This window comes from Kockiozyma suomiensis (assembly GCF_038497685.1).
Source record: "Kockiozyma suomiensis strain NRRL Y-17356 unplaced genomic scaffold V2V93scaffold_2, whole genome shotgun sequence".
In the NCBI taxonomy this organism is placed as follows: domain Eukaryota; kingdom Fungi; phylum Ascomycota; class Lipomycetes; order Lipomycetales; family Lipomycetaceae; genus Kockiozyma; species Kockiozyma suomiensis.
The window spans coordinates 1,110,251-1,130,770 of record NW_027117665.1 but is presented as its reverse complement, the minus strand read 5'-3'; the positions used below and the strand labels follow the sequence as shown (position 1 = coordinate 1,130,770).

Genomic DNA, 20,520 nt, shown 5'->3' with positions numbered 1-20,520 from the left:
AGACTATTATTTGTTGAGCCCTAACCCAGTTAAATACTTCAGGAAAAGTGCGCTGCGTTGTCGCGTACTTCTTCCTCATTCATTCAAGTCTCCATCGAAGCAGCCGGCTCCAATGAGCTTCCTCTCAACAGTCTCTCTCATTATTGCCATAACTCTCAGCTTCAACATGCTTGGATCTGTCTTTGAGCCTGTCCGCTTCTGGTCCCGAGTCCTCGTCTTCATCGTCACCCTCAGCTTCTGCGCAAGCTACGGCGTCGTCACTTCAATTATCTTATCCCTCCTCGGAAAACGCAGTTTATGCCAGTGGGTCGCCGGTAGAGCGTTTAGTACTGTTGCAGGACCTCTTTTGGGTCTTAAATTTGAGGTTGAAAACGAGGACACGCTAAAAAACACGCGACCTGCCATCCTCGTCGCGAATCACCAGACGTATGTGTCTGCACCTCGCTCTTGATCTATGCTCCTACGCTTTTCCTAGCCTAACTTTTTTCTAGCGAGCTTGATGTTCTTATTCTCGGTCGTCTCTTTCCTCGTCACTGCTCCGTCACTGCTAAAAGCAGTCTTAAATACGTGCCCTTTCTCGGCTGGTTCAGTAAGTTGTCTCCTTCTCTACACCCGTGAATCTGGCTTCTTGCACATCGCTGACTATCTCTAGTGCTCTTTTCTGGCACGGTTTTTGTTGATCGCGGAAATCGCGGCAAGGCAATCAAAGCCCTTGATGGTGCTATTGCAGACATGAAAAAAGCTCAGCAGTCTGTGTTTATTTTTCCTGAAGGCACGCGCTCTTACTCCACAACCCCTAATCTTCTTCCTTTCAAGCGTGGCGCTTTCCACCTCGCTTTACAGTCGGGTTTCCCGATCATTCCTGTAGTTGTCGGTAACTACAGCCATCTTTACAGTCCAAAAAACCGCAGATTTGAAAGCGGTGCTTTTAAAATCAAGGTCCTTGACAAAATAGATATGACAGGCCGAAGCGCTGAAGACCTCGATGAGCTCATTGCAAACACACGCAGTGAAATGCTCAAGGTACTCAAGGAGATCTCGCCTGCTGTTCCTGCCGTGGCAGACGTCGACGATGAGAACACTCAGTTACTCTCTGCCGAGAATTCTGTTGTTGGCGATACCGCGAGCAGTCTCAAGCGGACCTCGACTGACACTGATGCCTCTGCTGTACTTGGCAATACCGCTGTCACTACTCCTGGCGATCAGTCAAAGGTTTTTGAGTTGCAGTAGTGATTAGAGAATTAATATATCTGTATTAATACGTCGTTAACTAAAACACTTTGAGCCCAACAACAAAACAATATATAAAAAAACAAAAAGCTAAACTGCTAAACAGATATGCGCGTTTTACAATACTACTAATCCTCCATCTCGACGTCCTCATCACTTTCTTCATCATCACCATTTGCATCAATAAACGCCAATCTAGAACCATCCCGATACGTCTGCCATACACCCAGGGCAGCATATTCTCTCAAACACTCTGCAAGTTGATCATCTGTAAAACCCTTTGCCAGTACACGCTCTCTGACAACAGCCATCGGCCAACGACTTACGAATCGCTCGCCGTCGCTATTCGCAAGGTCTCGCACAATCTTGTAAATCTTTGAGGTCGCTGTTGCATCCAGCATCTCGGCATCTGCAGACTTTTCATAAAGTGAAGCCTTGCTAGCCTCCATCAGCCGCAATGCCTCATCAACATCCCCGAATATAACTCGATCATCAAATCGCAGTCTTGCAAGCGCCTGCGCCATACGTAAAACAGCTAATAGAGTGCGCGGTGTAGTATGCGAAAACTGTCTACGCGAGCCTTCATCGCGTTTCTGCTGCTGCCGCATCTGCACATACGATGCTACGATATAATCTGAGATTTCTTTGGGAACAACAGGTCGCTTCTCACGCGCTCGTGAAATGTACTCGCGAATCATCTCGGGTTCAAGCGGTTCGAATGACATCTCTGGATGATGCGAGTGCATATGCACATATGCAACGTGGCTAGCAAGCTTCTCGTCTGAATCGCGATCAGGGGTATCCAGAATTAAAAACATTATATCAAATCGTGATAATAGGGCAGCAGGAAGATTTATATTCTCCACAGGTGAGATTCGCGGGTTGTATCTTCCATACAAAGGATTGGCAGCCGCAAGGATTGAAGTGCGAGCGTTCAAAGTCGTATTGATTCCAGCTTTTGAAATAGAAATAGTCTGCTGCTCCATAACCTCGTGAATTGCAGTTCGGTCATTATCGTCCATTTTGTCAAACTCATCGATGCAGCAGATGCCGTTATCTGCCAGTACAAGCGCTCCACCTTCAAGTACCATCTCATCAGTTACAGGATCCCGCATAACTGCAGCAGTCAGACCAACACCGGACGAACCGCGGCCTGTCGTGTAAACGCCTCGAGGTGCAACTTTGGAGATATACTTCAACAGCTGCGATTTCGCAACACCTGGGTCACCCATCAGACAAACATTAATATCTCCTCTTATCTTCATTCCATCGCCCATCTCCTTGGTAACCCCACCAATGAGAAGTAAAAGCAGAGCCTTCTTGACGTCGTCATGACCGTAGATTTCTGGAGCAATTGACATGGCGAGCTTATCGTACACATTTCCTTGGGACCGCAATTCCTCAATCTTGACTGTCATATCTACGTTGCGTTCCATCTCGGAATACTGTTTTTTGTGCTGATATACATGCTGCGCCTCAAGATATGTATCGGTCAATAAGCCTGCTCTAAGTGCTTTGAAACCAGAGTATGGCATTGGCATAAAAATTCCAGCAATATCTACAGTATCACCGGGACTTACTGACCGAACAACAGGACCGGTAAAATGTATTGTAAGAGTACGTGGGATATGTCCTATCGGGACTTGATCAGCCATTTCCTGAATTTTGACATCTTGAAACGGTTGGAACTTGCAAGCACGAGTCGCCATAAACAACTGTCCCTTAGTGTTATTTGTGGAGCACGCTTCAGATGTACACTGTTCCAGAGGAGTGAATTGGCGACCCTTGACTTCCTGAAAATTTTCGTGACCACATCGGTCGCAAGTATATGCATTAACCTGAAGAGCAGGCTTAACATCAGACACACGAGTGACGATTCCGCGGACGGTAATAAGTCGTCCTAGTTGAGTGCCGCGAATATCGCGGACTGCCAAAGGGGGGCGAGCAAAGCGATAAGGGTTGTTTGGTGGAGTGAAGTACACAGTGTATCGACGCGTAAGCTCGGGAGGGAAAGAGTCTAGAGGAGAGCCACCTTCAGCTTGACGAGCTTCGTTGCGAATCTTCCGCTGGTTGACAATTACGTCAAGAACATCGTCCTTGTAATTAATATCAATAGTTGGTTCAGGCATGAGCTTGTCGATCGCTGCGGAGAAAAGCTCAATGTAGCGATTGGTGTTGCCCAGGATGAGGTCTGCAAGCGGAGACTGCGCTGCCTCGAACTCATCGAGATCATCTAGCGCGATGACAATAGCGTCCTGCTTACGGTCCGCGACTTTTTGAAAAATATTGATGTATTTGGCTTTATTGGGATCATTGTAAATTGAGTCCTCATCACTAGGGTCGACCTCATAGTCGAGCTCAGTATGACCCTTGAAATTGCTCAAGAAAGATTCAATTTGTTCTGATTATGGTCTGTTAAAGTCAGAGTACACGGCAAATACTAAAAGTAAGCATACCTTGAATATCATCATACCGCACAGGAACGGTGATACTACTGAGTCCAGAGGCCATATCAAGACGAATGCGGAGAGCTGGAGAAGAGGAAAGAGGGATGAGAAAAGAGCAGAGACGAGGGAAGATGGGCGCGAGGTAGACAGGGGCAAAACTTAAACCTGAACGCGTCGCGTAAAAATCGATTTAATAAATTGGCTGCGACGCGTCACAATAAAACTGGGGCCACGAAAACTAGTCACATGACTTTCTCATTGAGGACCTCGGCACGCTTAATTGATGTACCCCGCCAAACAAGTTCGAGTTATTGGATTGCTGCTTTTATCGAAGCTAGCACTGGCAGCAGTGATATTCACGATATGGCCTCGCATTTGGCTGTAGTGGCCTATGCGCCGCTGCGCTCGTCTTTTGCAAACTTGCCGCCATCTCTGGCCTCAATGCTGGCAAACTCTTATATAGTAAGCGACTCGGCTCTTTCCCTTAATATACTACTCTAACCTCTGCTACAGTCTATTCAGAATGTAGTGCTTGAACTGAGTTTCAAATCAGGAAAGCGCACTAGCTCTGTCTTTTGTGGATGGACTGGCTTTTCATCGACGACACACGACCGGACACAGTCAGAATATATCGAGCTTGATCCCGTTTTCTCGCGCTCCGTGGGCCTCACCGAGGCCACGCAAATCAAAATCATGGTACACGCTAATCCTCCTGAAGCCCAGATGGTATTTTTGGAACCTGCAACAGTCCAGGATTGGGAAGCAGTTGAGCTGCACGCTGAATTGCTCGAGGCTTCGATTCTCTCGCAAGTAAGAGCAGTGTCTACTTCACATCCGCTCACGCTCTACATCTCACCCACAACAACTGCAACCCTATCCGTTTCAAAATTTGAACCCGCACCAGGTGATGGGTTTTCCTTTGCAAAGCTGTCTTCTCAAGCTGAAATCGTCGTTGCCCCAAAACAGAGGAAGCCTGCCTCTGTACAGGGAAAGCAAAGTGTAGCCGGAAGTTCCCGCAGATCAGCTGCGGCAGCCAGCAGCTATGCAATATACCGCTCTGTCGCTCTTCCTCATCCTTATTTTGACGGTGATGATGATTTGAATCTTCCCTCCAACAACCGCTTTGCAATCTATGTCGACAGTGAAATGCTCACACCAGTTTTGAGAACTGTTCAACATGCTTGTATCTCCTTAATCGTTCCGCCTTTTCCAGGTGAACCTAAGACTCCTCCCATACCTGAAGCTTCGGATGATGAGAAATCTGTACCTCAAGTTTCTTCAAAAATTGTTGTAGAAATTATCCACCGCTTTTCTCTTCCTCCGGGTGTCGTTGCACTTTCTCCCCGCGCCGCCACTTCGCTTGGGTTGAAAGATCTCCTCAAACCTCATCTTCTCAAAATCGAAGCTGCCCCGAAACCTTTATCTAGGCCCCCCAAAAAGGTGTTTTTGGTTCCCTTCGCTGATCCAGCTGCCAGATCCGATATTAAATTAGGAGGCGCGCGACCTGGTATAGACGCAGAACAGCTACAGGCATTGGGAATTTTTGACGGTCCTCTAGTCAATAAACAACGGGTGGGAAGGATCGATAGCATTACTCCATTTGGCGGATATGTTGAGTTTGAACTTTCCGACGGATGGATCTTGCCCACATCTTCTACTGCGATAGAACTCAGAAATGCCGTTCATCCGTCTGATGGAGTTATAGTTGATACGATTTTGAATTCTGACACAGATACGTTGCAGCTTTGCGGTGTCAGCCAAATTCTGAAAGTAATAGAAAAAGATCTGAGAGTGGGAGAATCAGTTTTACTTACTGGCCCTAGTGGATCAGGTAAAAGTGTTTTGCTTGATCACATATGTGCTGGCTTAAACAGAGATCTAATATGTAAGTTTAGATCTTTTCAAATTTCTAATAATTTTTCTTTAACTGCTCTTTAGATAACTTCCGAGTTCGATGTTCTGAGTTTACTGAATCCCGTCTTCCAGCTCTTAAAGACCAATTGCAGAAATGGTTTGCCACTGCATCTTTTTACTCCCCAAGTGTCATAATTTTTGAGGACATTGCCTCTATCATTCCTGAAGAGCTTGAACACGTTGATTCCTCACGCACGAGGTTGCTCGCAAATCTCTTTTCTAGTTACGCAGCTGCATCTTCGCATTCTAGAAAAGTAACGATACTTGCGACTGCTACTTCAAAGGATACTGTCCATTCCTCCGTTGTGTCGGGACATGTTCTGGGTGAAGTCGTCGCACTTAAAGCACCTGATAAAATGATACGCCGGCAGATATTAGCCGAACTTTTAAGAAGAGACGGTATGACTCAGAATAAGGACATTGATATTTTCACTATTGCCGATAAGGCTGAAGGATATTTTCCTGGTGATATCAATATCCTTCTTGGCCGGGCGAAGCATGAATCTCTTATCCGTTGTTCAGAAGAGTCAACATTGTCAAAATCTGCTTCTCTGCAAGACGTTGACTTCTTTAGAGCTCTGGCTGATTACACTCCGGCTGCATTACGGGGTGTTAATCTCCAAACTCCTACAACGACTTGGTCAGATATAGGAGGTCTTTATGAGACCAAGCGCATTCTTCTTGAAACTCTTGAATGGCCAACCAAGTACTCGCCAATATTCCAGTCATGCCCACTACGACTGAGATCAGGTCTCCTGTTGTACGGTTATCCGGGCTGTGGAAAGACTTTTATTGCTTCAGCCGTCGCCCGTGAATGTGGTCTCAATTTTATTTCGATAAAAGGACCTGAAATTCTTAATAAGTATATTGGAGCATCGGAAAAGAGTGTTCGAGATCTTTTTCAACGAGCACAAGCTGCAAAGCCTTGTATCCTGTTCTTTGACGAATTTGATTCAATCGCGCCTAAACGTGGCCATGACTCTACTGGTGTGACAGATCGGGTAGTAAATCAAATGCTGACGCAGATGGATGGTGCTGAAGGACTTGATGGCGTTTATATTTTAGCTGCGACGTCCCGGCCGGATTTAATTGATTCAGCTTTATTACGTCCCGGGCGTATAGATAAAAGTTTACTATGCGACATGCCCAGTCCTCAAGAACGAGTGGATATCCTCAAGGTTCTAGCGACAAAGATGACAATCAATGAATATGAAGTTGAATTGGATGAAGTAGCCTCTGCAACAGAAGGATTTTCTGGTGCTGATTTACAGGCGCTTGTGTATAATGCTCACTTGGAAGCAATTCATGACGTTGTTGACAAGAGGGTAGCAACCCAGACCGCAACTCCGACATCTTTCTCCGCTGACAGTGTTAGTGAGCTAAAATATTTTGATATTTTATACGATAACAACGCGGAAGAAAAGCGATTTACGAAACAATCGTTGCAGACAGATATTTGTCTTCGGTCTCTTCTTAGCTCATCAACTACAACAACCTCAGTAACCGTAGAGCTGCAATCGACGAGCCATCCCAAAGTTATAATTCAACGCATTCATATGTCCAAGGCTTTGGAGACGACAAAGCCAAGTATATCGCTGCAGGAACGAAATCGTCTTACTGCTGTATATCATGAATTCATCTCTGGAAGAAGTGGCGACATGCCTAGCGGGACTGCAAGTATGGATATTGGTGGGCGAGCAACATTGATGTAACAAATGTAACAATATCATTGTAAATAGTTAATAACTAGAAGTGCGGTGAACGGCTTTCAGACAGAAGGAATAACTGGGGAAGGCGTAAAGAAAATAATATCAAGAAGCAAAAAGAACTCCATATTTTCCAGACTACTTTCAAGACCCAGAAACAGAGTAAACTATGCAAAACGCCATGGAGATAAAATAAAAACAACCAAACAGATAGATTTCCATGGAGTTAAAAAAAAAATTTCAATAAAAATCTGATATCCAAAACTCTAAAGTCTATAATCAATAACCAATTAGACTCAACTTGTCCGCCGTGGTCTGTTGTTCAACTCCGAAAATAGAGCAGCAGGTGATAAGCTCTGTGTCATGAGTTCCTCTGGAGTGTCATACACCGTTGGAAACGGTTCATATCCCTCTGATTTACGTCGTAGATATGAAACCATATAAACAGTAGATATAATCACACACATTATGGCGACAGCAATTGCAAGCGAAATTAGCACGACATAACCAGACTTGAGGTGTTTAGCTGTGATTGCAAGTTAGTAAGCATTAGCACTATTGACAAAAAAAAAGTGCTCACCTTTTTCAGCTGCAGCTTCTAGTTCTGCAGGCGACGATTGAATTTGAGTAAACATAGTATATACTGCTCCAGCTGAGCCATCGCCTTTCGAACTAAAGACGAATGGTAACCACTTGCCTCCTGCATAAAAAGCCGCGGAAGCCTCACCAAAATCCGATAAAACTAGTGAACCCATTACTAATAGCACCATAGTGTGGGGAATGGCTGACGATGAAGAAGAAGATGTACTACCTTTTTTCAAAGGAAGAAGTTTCATGTTATGAATAGCTGTCCCTGGCTTTAGATCTTGACCCAAGTCCGACCACGAGTCACCTTCATATGCCCATAAATAGCTCGATGAGTTGCCCTCTAAAGTCCCAGCAACAATGGCATTGGATGTGCTATCAGTAGCGGTTGCAAAAGCGTTGACAGGACCAGGAAGCTCTGCCGACATTTGGCCTAGCACATTCCAAGAGAAAGTACTAAAATCATATTGTGCCAGGTAACTTTTGGCTGCGGCACCGGTTGTCATATTGCCTGCTACCACAAGTCTGTTCGAGTCAAGAAAAGTCAGCGATGTAACGTTTCCACCTACACCACGTGTTATCGATGACCACGTATCGTTCCTCATATCATATATGCATAAGCCGTTGCAGCTCACGTTGCCAGCTTGAGAAAAAGAACCTCCAACAACAACCGATGACGTGCCAGGGCGTACAACCAGCGAATTAACTTGAACTGACTCTCCTAATAAAGCCTGCGGCTGAGTATTTGCCAACGACTGCATGTCAAGATCCCAAATTGCAACACTGCTGATTTCATTACCGTTCACTTGACCAATGAATTGCCCACCAAAAACAAGGGAATCATTATTATAGTTACAAATGGCGAGCACAGATTCGTTTTCATTAAAATCACTTTTTGACAGCCCGCGCTGAATCCCGTTATCATCATAAATAATGAAATTACGAAACTCATTGTTGTCTATATCAGCCGACGAAAAGGTTCCTCCGGCGACCGAAAATGATTTCGTATCTCGAGTGTAGTATGTCACCGCATGAATAGCCCCTTCAGGAGCCACATCCAAATTTTTATCTCGCTTAATTACCTCATATGTGCTAGAATAGGTACTGTTTGAATCAAAGCTGAATGGCATGGGCTCGAGTTGAAATTGGCTATCAAATACAGCACCTCCTGAAGTCTCTAGCGATAGAATCTTGAGTTCACCGGCAAGAACGAAAGAGTTGTTTCCTGTAGATGCTGATGATGAGATAAATCCTTTCATATATGGCAAAGAGAGGTCAGATCTGCTTGCCCATTCTTGAACATCAGGTAGCCAGAGAGCAAATCCTTTTGCTATGAAAGCGTCCTCTGAGTCATACTCAAGAACCTTAGAGAACTTGCCATTGATGGCAAGAGCTTCATAAGCCTTGTCAGAAATATTTAGAGCCATCTCTATTATATTGCTGACAGGCCCATTAACACCGTTATCAAGAGCTGTCCACGAGTCGTTTTCTAAAGAATACCTCGCAATATATGATAATCCTTCAGTATCTGACGAGTTGTATTTTGCCGCCTGGAATTCCCCACCAACAACAATAATATCATTAACCACAGCTATGCTAGCAACGATATCATTTAGACCGCCATTAGCTTTCAAAACGTCACCTTCAGCGGTGACGGCCATGAAGTTGTTTATTTCATGACTTGAGAAGTTTCCACCAATTAGCAAATTTGAATCCATAACCGCCAAAGCAAGGACCTCCGCATCATCATCTAAGTTCTCGCCAGCTTCATTGATTATTGTCGAATAAATCTCAGTAGACGAGGAGTTACTGGCGGATGTATAGTTACTTGGGTCATATTCGAAAAGTCCATTGAGGCCGCCTGCTGTCGAAACCAGAACAAATTCGACTTTCTCAGCAACGAAGATAATGCTTCCTGTTTGACTTGCTAGTGGCTCTAAAACAACAAATGGGCGGAAGGATTCTGATATGGCGTCGAGGTAGCCCTGATAAATGACATCGTATTTTTCAAACGAGTTCGTCTGATATAAAACAGCATTTTTCGAATAGCCGTTATCTTTTGGATACGTTGTGACATTGACTATCCCTCTCGAGGAACAGCTACCATCTTCAATGCAACCGGGAGTGTACACCATCACTGTGTAGTTGCCGGCAAGATGTATATCAGGGTAGAATTTTACTTTTGTATCAGTCAATTCATTTCCGGAAAGAACTGTTGTGAGATATGCAGAGCTGTCATAGGATACTGTGGTCCAATTACTGCTTGTGAAAGCTGATGTGGAAAGCTCCGAGAGCCCGCATGAAGTTGGCTCATTGTATGCATTGATAGCATACGCCATAATTCCTGTCCATGTCGATTAGTAGAATATCAACAAAGCTTATAATGACTAGTAGCGAACTCACTTCGCTGATAAAGTTCCACTTGTGAAAGACCAGCACCATCCCCGTAGTAGTCTAGCAGATATAGGCTAAAACCTGTAATACCGATGACATCAACGAACTCAAAGTCGGTATATTCAGAGGTAGAGTAGTTTGCCAGCGGACACCATGCATCGCAGTGTTGTTTGGCGCCTGTTTCAGGGTCAGTGTATGTGAGATTGAGAATGCCATTTTGAGGCGAGGAAACGAAACGAAATAATTTGGTTCCACGCCCATCAACATCGGCGTTACGAAGGCGCAGTACAGTAGGATTAAACTCGTAGGCAAAATCTGCAGCCCAAACAGCTTCAGAATTATCAGCTGCGAGCCATGTGCTCTCCGCGGCAGTGGTGTTGTATGCGCATATAACTGAACGCGGAGAGTCGTAAGCCCCCTCAGAGTTGCCTCGTACAGTGACATTGCAAGAGTGCATGTTAACGACTTGCAAAACATCCTCTGTATTAGACTCGGAAGACGACGAAGTGGTCGAGGAGTTTCCGATACCGCTGAACTTGCCGCCGAAAATAATTGTATTGTTAAGAGCAACGATAGCATTGACGGGTCCACCCGTAAAACCAGAAAAGGGGATATCAGCCCATTGCTCTAATGAGGCATTCCAAATAGCAACGCTATTGTTAAAAAGACCGCCAAAGTAGACGAGCTCATGGTCGGGATCGCAGAACACTGCATTAACGGCACCTGAGAGTCCATCATCAAGGCTGGTGACTTCCCCTGAGTCAAGATTCACCTTTGCCACAGCTTTTGTCTTGATGGAGCCAACGCTAGTGAAATTTCCAGCAATATAAAGATCATAACCAACTGAGCACATTGCGCTCACGATACCGTCAGTCTGAACTAGGTCCAGAAAGACATTAGATCCACTGGAGATGAGTAGGGAGTCTTCGTCGCTCTGAGTTGACGCGTAGGAACTGGAAGATGATTTAAAGCGCTGCCCAGCAACTTGATATACGGATATGCCATCGAAATTCCCTGAAAGACCTACTTGGCCGAAGGAGGCCAAATCGAGGGCAGGAAGAGTAACGGGAGTAAGGTCGAGAGCGGCAGCCACCCGGAAGCCTAGCGCAAGGGCAAACCAGCGCATAGGTCTCTGTCTAGAATATAAATAAGACACGCTACTAAATTATTCAGTCCGCAAACGAGGAACTCACCGTGCGAAATACGGGAGCAAGGAAGATATAAAAGCGAAGATATAAGAAAGGCAATTTCGACCGCGGCTGGCTTGATGTTCGCGATCTTGAAACTCTATCTGTGCTCCATTGCGTTTGTTTTGCTCGTTGCTGCGGTAACCATCACGTGATTATATGTGTAATTTATTTTTATTTACCCGGCTGATTTATAAGTGAAGAAACAAGTTAGACACTTTGGTGTTGAATATCAAACTGCCTCAATATAAATATACATAAGTATATCTAACTTCAATCCAATTGAAAATGTCTCCTTTTTGCAATTCTTGTATTGGGTAAGATATGTCAATTAGAATGGGAACATATATTGTATACATCATCTATTATCTCTGATAAGATCTTTTGCATTATCTCAATGGCAAAATAGCCCTCTGGCTGGCCTGCTCAAACGCGATGCCCACAAATAATGACCTGTGAATGCCCCTGCTGCAACTGCAAGCATGACCCAACCCTATAAGAGGCAATATGTTAGCTAGAGGGACGAAGAAGTCAAGTGATAGCGGTGCACCACTCACATTATATGTCATAAAAACCAGCCTAATTTACAAAGAAACGGTTAGTATATATATGGAAGAATCCGATAAGCCATAAGCAAGCGTGGCTTACATCAAGAAAAAGGAATATAGCACTTGCAAACCGTAAATCCCGGACTTTAACAACAGGACATTTCTCGTAGATCTTTCCCGCGGTCTATTCCCTGTCGGACCTGGCAAACTATCTTCAATTCCTAAACAAAGCAGATCATATTAGCACCTGGAATCCATATATCTAATAGTCATTATATGATAGAGACACACCAACTGAGTTCCATATCCGTAAAAACTCGTATCCAGTTGCCAAGCCCATCACCGCAAGCAGCGAAACAAAGAAGCCGAGACCACTGCGGATATGCCACCACTTAAATATAATACACAAGTCCTCGTAATCCCACGTGAAAAGCATCTAAAAAGGGTCAATCTTCTTTCTTCACGATACTGACCAGACATGTTACGTGACATACGTTCATCTTGCAGGTACTCTCTTTAGCAACCGCGTCAGTAAAATGTCCAACATGCTCCGGCGGAAGTGACGCCATATGCATCGAATGGTCCATAGCAGCTAGTATACGGCAATTTCAAGCCAACTTGAGCTTGCTCAATGATAAAAGATAAACAAGAACCAGCTGCGCATAAGCGTTACACTCTCTTTAAGACGCCCTAATTTGCTGATTATGAATATTGGGGGATCTAAACTGGCAAACCCTAAACATATTCTCCTTCTCTTCCTCGAAATTTTCCAGTAACAGTAAATTCTGAACATTGCTGCAGGTCTCTCCAGCCCAATAATTGCAGCTCATACTTGACTGTCTCAAATCACAATAAACTTGTTCTGTTTAAATATTCTGTCCGAATGAGCGAGAACGGCTATTTGGAAGCGACCCGCGAAGCTGGTGAGTTGCCTGCCAACAGCCCTTGATCCATGTTAACAAATTTTCAGACGCAGAGCGCCATCGCGAAAGAGCTCGCGAGCGAGAACGAAGAGAGAGGCACTCCGATCGTGACTATTCTAGATCTTCAGAGCACCGATCAGACCGCATGCGCGAACGCGAGCGCTACGACCGAGATAGTGAACGCAGCCATCGTGATCGCCCAGAGCGCTCACGGTACAGTGACCGCGACCGTGACCATGACCGGGATCGCGACCGTGACCGTGAGAGGGATCGCAGAGATAAAGATAGAGAAAGAGATAGAAATCGTGATCGCGATAGGGATAGGGATAGGGATAGAGAAAGAGAAAGACCGAAAGAGCGAGAGCGAGAGCGCGACCGAGACCGAGACCATGGCCGCGACCACGGTCGTGATCGCGAGCTCCGGGACCGCAATCGCATTCGGAGACCGACTGGTGCCAGTCTTGAAGCTGCTATTGAAGCCGCTGTACCCGTCGACGAACGAAAGCGCCGTATGACGATGTGGGATATCAAGCCAAAAGGTTACGAACAAATCACTGCAGAGCAAGCAAAGTTATCTGGATTATTTCCTCTACCTGGCGCACCCCGTCAGCAGAACTATGATCAGGCTCGTATGCAATTAAATCAAAATGGCAACGATGGAGGCAACCCGCTTGCAAGACAACTTGCAGTCGCAGCTAATCTGCAACCTAGCAACTCCCGCCAGAGCAAGCGTGTTCTTGTCAGCAATCTTCCGCACATGGAATCTGAGCGACATTTTGTTGATTATATAAACAAATTTATTGGTTCTATTGCTTCCGCTAGCGTGCGCGATGGTGACCCATTGGCCGCATGGCAGTTTAGCAGCGACAAGAAAGCAGGTCTGTTAGAATTTAAAAGTGCCGAAGATGCTACTGTTGCTGTCGCATTTAGTGGGCTGGTGTATTTGGACACGCCTGTTGTTATTGTTCGCCCTAAAGATTACGTGGTTCCTGAAGCAGATCCTGCCGCTGCTACTCTCGGCGACGTCGATCAACTCCCGCAAGTCGTGCCTGATTCCCCGGAAAAGATATCTATAGCAAATATTCCGCTTTTCCTCGAAGAAGAACAGATTTTAGAGCTTCTCAAAGAATTTGGTGCTCTTAAAAATTTCGTTTTATTGCGTGATAAACAATCTGGCGAATCTAAAGGAGTGGCGTTCTGTGAGTTTGTCGACAGTCAAATGACAGACGCAGTATGTGATGGACTATCTGGAATGGAACTAGGCGATCAACCTCTTGTTGTCAGACGTGCATGTATAGGAGTTAAGCAATTATCATCTGGTAATACTTCACTCTCGTCAATGGCCGCGCTAGCAAACTCTACAGCAAGTGATTCATCTTCTACTTGCGTTCTGCAGTTACTGAACATGATTGTGCCAGACGATTTGAATGATGATGATGAGTACGAGGATATCAAAGACGATGTTCGCGAGGAATGTGAAAAGTTCGGACCAATTGTTGATCTGAAGATACCTCGACAAACAAGAACAAACCAGAATCCTTCTGGTGTAGGCAAAATTTTCGTGCGGTTTGAGAATCCAGAGTCGTGTAGCAAAGCTCTTAAGGCTCTAGCAGGTAGAAAATTTGCGGATCGCACGGTGGTGACCACATTCTTCCCTGAGGTAAATAATTTTGTGATTGTTTTAATCTGGCGTGGTATTAACTTCTCTTTTCTAGGAAAATTACGAAGTTGAGGCTTTTTAGATAAAAAAAAACATGTATGACTTGTGTGTATAGTAGTAAAGTTCGCAAGGCATTTTTTGTTCTTTGAATGGCATATTTGTGTTGTGTTTGTTACATATTAGACTGGTTTGTTTATCTTGTTGCAAGTCAAACGGGCTGTCGATACTCATAACAAAGTAAAAAGTGGCCACGCGCACATAAACCGCGAAAATTATGATTGCATGATTCTGATTGTGTTCACATTATATATATTAACTCGGTGCTATTTTGGACTACAGTGCTCTGATTTGCTCAGCGGCAGATTCGTCGTATGGATGTCGAACCAACAAATCGTAAAGCTCGTCTGGCAATTGCGGAACAAAGCTCACCGCCAAAGTGATTATCTTCTTAGCTTGTAAAAGAGGAAATGTCCTCAGCAGTGACATAGGGCTAAATATTCTGTCAGCGGCAAGAATGTAAAGTATCGCGCGTCATAATCACTTACCTTTTCGAGGCTAATAGAGAATCGCGAATTAAAAGAAGCTGAGCAATCACCGCAAGGATATTCATATGTGGTCCAAACGCGATCAGAAAATCCCAGAGAATTAGCACTTCGTTGAGTGGAGGCGTACATGCCGACATCGTAAGCACCGCTAGGAATAAATTTGGTCAGTGTCGTATCTAATTCGAATAAGATCCAGTGAATCATACAAGCAAATCCATATAGTTCAGCTGTCAGTAGTTTGCTTTTCAGATATGTATAAAGTGTCGGATCTATTATCTGCAAGCATGCATCAAGAATTTTGAGTCCTAGATGTACCCCATCTAGCATTGGCTTGAGGTACAGTGGGCAACAAGTATGCACGAATGTGTCAAGTAGAGCAAAGGCTTGCGTCTCGCTGTTGCATGTATACAAAAAGGGAGCAGCAAGCACATTTAGACCTTGCACATATAACTCCGATACAGCAATATTTCCCACTTCAGAGCTAGCATTCGTTGAATCTGAAGTTGAAGACAGAATTCTAGATTGTGATAGACCCGGCGAGTGACCTCTTTGATGAGATTCTCGGCGAAGCTGCTTGATTTGCCCGTGCTGCCGTCGGGAATGATATTCATCCCACCTTAACCAGGCAAGAGCATTCAAGAGCCGAATCAATGATGTTTCAGAGACCCGACGTTGAAAAAGAATGTCGGTGGTCAATGTTCTGAATGTGTCGTTTCGTATTTTAGAGTACGCGGGAGAGGCGCCGCGGTGGATCAGATTAATGTAGTTCTTTGCTTGCAACGGAGAGACTTTCAACAAAAGACTCCATACATAAGGTCGATAAGTGCAGAAGTCCTATTCAAATTAGAGAAATCTCGCAAACTCTGCTAAGAGCAATTCAAACAAAAGAAACCTACACTCTCTGAATCATTAGACAGTCCCTGCGTAAGAATAAGATACCGTAGTTCAGAAAGTCCCTGATCGATTACAATCGGCGGTTTCCGTAGAGCGGATTCAATTTGGTCTCTTCTTCTGTGTGCGGTTCGTCGCATGGTGTTGTTTTGGGGTTTGACCGCTAATTAGAAGAGAGCGCACGCGTTTTTCGTCGCACGTCAAGAGTAAACAAACAGGCATTGATAACATGTACTGAGAAGACAGACATATTAAGGGTTTTGTAGTAACTTAGCAGCCCAACCCGGGACAGCGGAGTCACACTGCGGCAGTTAGATTATATTCCAGCTGTTCTCTCAGTACTAGGAGAAGATTATTTGCTGTATAATTGCGGACAGGATAAGAGCGCAAGACTGTGTATAAGACGATGCCTGATCCAAGCCAACTGCCTCTAGGTGAGCAGCAGCCACAACTGCCCGCAGTCAACGGGCATTCAGGGCAACAGCAGCCTCAGCAGCCTCAGCAGCCTCAGCAAATTGACAAAGCTGAGCTTGCTCTATATGAAAGGCTAAAAAAGGAGCATCGTGACATGATGCTCAAAAAGCGCACGCTGGAAAAGAATGTGGTATGTTTTTTAGAAGCTACAAAGACACGACAGTATTACTGATGGCAGCGCAGAGCATTATCGAAGATCAAATTTTCAAGTTGGAAGGTGCTTATCTGGAAGATACACCTAACGGAAATATAATAAAGGGATTTGATAATTATTTGAAAGCCGGAAATGCTAGCTCGTTGCACAGTGGAAGCAGCACTTTGAAGCGCAGACAAACGTACACAGACAGCGATCGGCTCTTTTCTCTGAGTTCATGTACTTATACAAAGGTATGTTTGCTTTATGTGGTTGCAGCCTGTAATTACTTGCTTTAACTAAATCCTACAGTCGCTGCAAAAAGAAGCTGATGTTCACGAAGACGCCAACAACCGACAAGGGTCCGCTCCGCCATCCGCCTCGACCTCTAAGTCGCAAAACAAGAAGAAGAAACGGAAGAAAGATGACCATTCAAGCTCAGACTCGGATGAATCGCCGGCTCCGTCGACCTTGCCGAAAAGGTTGAAGCTGCAAGTTAAGGGAGACGACTAGGTTTTGATATTTACAGTACTAAGTAGGTTGGTTGTATAATAGGGTGGGATTAGTATAGGTAAATGGGTTTTTATCATATATTGATTACTGTAATTTCTCATAATCCGCTCACTCCAGGATAGCATATTTAAACTGTAATACCTTTTTCAACCGCGTCCTTTCTCTCCTCCCATACGGTTTTTCCAGAGCAGCTGCATACAGTTTTTTCGTTTTCCCAGACTCCTGCGCTTCGAGCAATAACCCCCACAACGTCTTTTAAAAACATAGTTTTGCAATCGGCATCTTGTCCCACGACAAGTGCACGGCCAATCATCTCCCAAATAGGCAGATTCTCTTTAACGAGAAAAGCCTGCCCGACACCTTTGTCATCAGTAGTCACGGAGCCTAGCTGACGATACACGCCTCCAGTGCTTAGTGGGCCACGCGAAATGTCACCAGCAGCTCGGATAGAAGCGAAATATGTTGATTTTGGTAGCATGCCAGTAAGAGTCAGGTCGACAAGCGTGCTAGTAGATGAAGCCTTTACAAGACGAGCTAGTCCCCGAACTGGTGAGGTAGCTTTGTCTGGTTCATAAGTCTCCAAAATACATACTGCTGAGCCTATAATACTGACTTAATTTTAAATATAAGAAACGATCAGGATCTAAAACATCTTACTGTTCGGTTCGCCTGTACCCCGCACGATTGCGTCACGACCGGTATTCTGAATGGCCTGGACTATACTCGACGGAGGAGCTATAAAATTGAAAGAGGAAATAACTCAGATTTTCTGTTTGCCAAAAATGCGATAGAAGAGAGAGACACGAGGACGCCTTACCGCTGCCTTCGATAGAGACCAGTTGCTTTGCAAGATCGTAGCTAACTGTTTCTATTCCTGTGGGATTGCGGTCAGAACAAGTCTGAAGCGTGCCAGAAAAATAAGCGCATATAAAATCAATACCATTCACGTTATTCAATGCCTTGTCGATATCCTTTGTGCAATCCTGGCAATGCATAGGCACAGCAAAAACTGTCTATGGCATATAATTAATAAGCACACTTTTGATGCAAGATGTATGGCGCAGAAAGCGACCAGAGAGTCAAATAGTTGAGCCAATTACCTTCAGATAAATTGCCATAGTGTGTTTAAAGATAGCCGATGTTTAAAGGAGTTAAAGAAAAGAAACAATCTTTGAGCAACTCGTCGATGAGTCTATGAGATTGTAGAAAGCTCGCGAACAGGCAGTCATTTATTCGTGCGGCTTTCCGGAATTTACCAGAGACACCACGCATCGACCGAGATATAAATAAGATAAAGTCTACGATAAAGAGTCCATTTTTTAATATCTTATTGCAAAAAAAGTTGATTCTCTCTAAATCGTTCTCGTCTAGTAGCCTTTAGATTTATCCAGCCAGTTTGTGATAGGTTTACCCTCTCTAATCTGCTTGATGTTGTGAATCGCGATATTGGTAACTCTTTCTTCATAGGCATCAACATGACCGCTTAAGTGAGGAGTTACCATCACATTCTTAACAGAGTATAGCTTGTGACCATCGGGAAGAGGCTCAGGATCCGTCACATCCAGAGCGGCACCCTCGATAAGACCAGTTTCAGCGGCCTCAATGAGGTCATCAGTGTCTACGAGTCCGCCACGGGCGATGTTGATGATATAAGAACCTTTAAGCAATTGAAGAGTTCTCCTGTTAATTACCTTAGATGTTTCAGGAGTTAGAGGTGCGGAAAGGACTAGGACGTCGATGTGCGAGTTGAAAAACTCATCCATGTTATCTAAACCAGCTATCCATTTATCTGGTATGCTGCCGTTAGGATCACCAGATCCAGGAACAGCAACTTCGACCCGCTCTTTCTTGAGAGGACTGGAAAATGAAAAGGCAACAATCTTCATTCCTAGGCCTTTTGCTATGCGGGCAGTTTGACGCCCGATTGCTCCGTAACCAAAGACTCCCCTATGAGTCGACAGTTAGCGGCGACTATCCGACCATTAAATCAAATGTATCTTACATCGTTTTCCCCCACTGATCAATAACGCGACGCGGAAATACAGAGTCATCACCCCAGATTTTCTGCTCTTGCCAAACAGGGTAGTTGAGAGACTGGTGGAAGTGTGTGAGCATCATCAAGATAACGTACTCGGCAATGACAGGACTGAAGCATTGGCAGTTAGTACCAAATTATAATTGAAAGGTAAAAAAAAATTTGCGACCATACCCATGAGTGCCACTAGCAGTAGCGTAAATGACTTTGTTCTCCGCTTTGAAAAACGGCAGGTTGACGATGACATTTGAGCCGGCGGAAAAGAGTTGGATATACTTGAGATTTGGAACAGCTTCTGGTGACGGCGGAAGTTCTCTTCCAGAGATAAGAACGGTAGTTTTTGCCCATTCTTCTGCAGTAATTTTTCGCGTCGGTTGGCTTCTGCCCCCATAGCCGTCGCCTTGGATGATAGTGAGAGAGCCGACGAAAGGAAGTTTTTTGAAGGCCTCGTACGCCGTGGGATCAAACGCAGCAGGGTTAACAACAAGGATATGCTCGAGGTCATTGGCCATTGTAAAAGAAATTCTAAGGACAAATTCCGAGAAAAACGAGAGACAAAGGGCGATTGAGGGATAAGAGACGAGCACAAAGTGAAAGTAAGTACACAGAGCCGACTCCTGATTGGGTTCAGGCGCAGTTGCGCCGCAGGCAGAGAAATGTAACGATATTGACAAGCCATAACGAACAAGAAACCTGAATTAAGTGAGAAATTGCTTTACAAAGATCATTGTATTAATAGAAGAGAATAAGAGTAGAGAGGAGAAGTAGATGCAGATGCGACTTGACAAACAAGAATGGAGATTGAAGGTAGCAGACATGGAGCAAGATAACAAGTATTGCGGAGCTTTTAATGACAATTTACGGATAACGAAAAATTTTTAAAATCAATGTCTATGTATACATACAATGTCGACTGACAAAGAAAAGATTACAATAGTATTGTCTTGTCTCCAGTATAAAACAAGCGAGTAGAGTTCACCTAGATAGCGAAAAAGGTAGATACAATTTTTGGAAGAATTGTCTGCGGTTTAGGGCATTTTAGTGTGAAACCGGTAGGTTCAATCTCTTATAATTAATAATTATCGATAGTAGAATATATAATCATGTTTACAGATATGCGCCTTGTTTCTTATCGGTGGAATTGAAAGTAGACTGCAGACAGAGTAACCATATCGGATGCAAATAGAAGAATAAGCAGCATAAATTTGTGATAAATTGACAAAGCGAATGCTTTTCTTTTTCCTTTGCCTCGGTCTCAGCTGCCAACTCTCCCTCGGCTCGTCTTTTCTTCTCGTCTTCTCTTCTCATCTTCTCTCCTCATCGCTCTAAATTTTC

The 20,520-nt window shown here is 44.4% G+C and overlaps 10 protein-coding genes across 10 annotated transcripts; 4 read left to right on the top strand and 6 right to left on the bottom strand.

Moving 5' to 3' along the window:
* The first annotated feature begins 88 nt into the window (after positions 1-88).
* Positions 89-1,314, top strand: V2V93DRAFT_364808 (uncharacterized protein). Its single transcript, XM_066908925.1, has 3 exons — positions 89-426; positions 492-589; positions 653-1,314. Exons 1-3 carry the CDS (start codon positions 113-115, stop codon positions 1,228-1,230), a joined length of 990 nt encoding a protein of 329 aa, XP_066768146.1. The 5' UTR covers positions 89-112; the 3' UTR covers positions 1,231-1,314.
* V2V93DRAFT_364807 (DNA replication licensing factor MCM7) lies at positions 1,231-3,777 on the bottom strand. Its single transcript, XM_066908924.1, has 2 exons — positions 3,687-3,777; positions 1,231-3,631 (listed from the first exon to the last, which is right to left on the bottom strand). Exons 1-2 carry the CDS (start codon positions 3,739-3,741, stop codon positions 1,359-1,361), a joined length of 2,328 nt encoding a protein of 775 aa, XP_066768145.1. The 5' UTR covers positions 3,742-3,777; the 3' UTR covers positions 1,231-1,358.
* Positions 3,778-3,951: 174 nt separating this feature from the next.
* V2V93DRAFT_332035 (P-loop containing nucleoside triphosphate hydrolase protein) lies at positions 3,952-7,423 on the top strand. Its single transcript, XM_066907667.1, has 3 exons — positions 3,952-4,139; positions 4,191-5,562; positions 5,616-7,423. Exons 1-3 carry the CDS (start codon positions 4,041-4,043, stop codon positions 7,301-7,303), a joined length of 3,159 nt encoding a protein of 1,052 aa, XP_066768144.1. The 5' UTR covers positions 3,952-4,040; the 3' UTR covers positions 7,304-7,423.
* A 170-nt stretch (positions 7,424-7,593) lies between these two features.
* Positions 7,594-11,402, bottom strand: V2V93DRAFT_320553 (cortical protein marker for cell polarity-domain-containing protein; the record flags this gene model as incomplete). The annotated part of the gene is made up of 3 exons (XM_066907324.1): positions 7,594-7,823; positions 7,878-10,226; positions 10,286-11,402. 3 exons carry the CDS (start codon positions 11,400-11,402, stop codon positions 7,594-7,596), a joined length of 3,696 nt encoding a protein of 1,231 aa, XP_066768143.1.
* A 360-nt stretch (positions 11,403-11,762) lies between these two features.
* Positions 11,763-13,051, bottom strand: V2V93DRAFT_364798 (Ctr copper transporter family-domain-containing protein). Its single transcript, XM_066908923.1, has 5 exons — positions 12,506-13,051; positions 12,303-12,447; positions 12,112-12,232; positions 12,021-12,042; positions 11,763-11,956 (listed from the first exon to the last, which is right to left on the bottom strand). The coding sequence occupies exons 1-5, from the start codon at positions 12,596-12,598 to the stop codon at positions 11,858-11,860; spliced, it is 480 nt and encodes a 159-aa protein (XP_066768142.1). The 5' UTR covers positions 12,599-13,051; the 3' UTR covers positions 11,763-11,857.
* V2V93DRAFT_364797 (uncharacterized protein) lies at positions 12,790-14,935 on the top strand. The gene is made up of 3 exons (XM_066908922.1): positions 12,790-12,934; positions 12,982-14,594; positions 14,650-14,935. Exons 1-3 carry the CDS (start codon positions 12,895-12,897, stop codon positions 14,674-14,676), a joined length of 1,680 nt encoding a protein of 559 aa, XP_066768141.1. The 5' UTR covers positions 12,790-12,894; the 3' UTR covers positions 14,677-14,935.
* Positions 14,867-16,299, bottom strand: V2V93DRAFT_364796 (rab-GTPase-TBC domain-containing protein). The gene is made up of 4 exons (XM_066908921.1): positions 16,036-16,299; positions 15,346-15,973; positions 15,140-15,287; positions 14,867-15,084 (listed from the first exon to the last, which is right to left on the bottom strand). The coding sequence occupies exons 1-4, from the start codon at positions 16,168-16,170 to the stop codon at positions 14,928-14,930; spliced, it is 1,068 nt and encodes a 355-aa protein (XP_066768140.1). The 5' UTR covers positions 16,171-16,299; the 3' UTR covers positions 14,867-14,927.
* Positions 16,300-16,323: 24 nt separating this feature from the next.
* Positions 16,324-17,284, top strand: V2V93DRAFT_364792 (histone acetyltransferase subunit NuA4-domain-containing protein). Its single transcript, XM_066908920.1, has 2 exons — positions 16,324-16,634; positions 16,688-17,284. Exons 1-2 carry the CDS (start codon positions 16,437-16,439, stop codon positions 16,934-16,936), a joined length of 447 nt encoding a protein of 148 aa, XP_066768139.1. The 5' UTR covers positions 16,324-16,436; the 3' UTR covers positions 16,937-17,284.
* On the bottom strand, positions 17,216-18,345 carry V2V93DRAFT_364785 (superoxide dismutase). The gene is made up of 5 exons (XM_066908919.1): positions 18,251-18,345; positions 18,091-18,163; positions 17,968-18,024; positions 17,808-17,885; positions 17,216-17,750 (listed from the first exon to the last, which is right to left on the bottom strand). Exons 1-5 carry the CDS (start codon positions 18,266-18,268, stop codon positions 17,278-17,280), a joined length of 699 nt encoding a protein of 232 aa, XP_066768138.1. The 5' UTR covers positions 18,269-18,345; the 3' UTR covers positions 17,216-17,277.
* Positions 18,346-18,461: 116 nt separating this feature from the next.
* Positions 18,462-20,162, bottom strand: V2V93DRAFT_364782 (uncharacterized protein). Its single transcript, XM_066908918.1, has 3 exons — positions 19,360-20,162; positions 19,153-19,296; positions 18,462-19,097 (listed from the first exon to the last, which is right to left on the bottom strand). The coding sequence occupies exons 1-3, from the start codon at positions 19,695-19,697 to the stop codon at positions 18,518-18,520; spliced, it is 1,062 nt and encodes a 353-aa protein (XP_066768137.1). The 5' UTR covers positions 19,698-20,162; the 3' UTR covers positions 18,462-18,517.
* Positions 20,163-20,520: the final 358 nt, after the last annotated feature.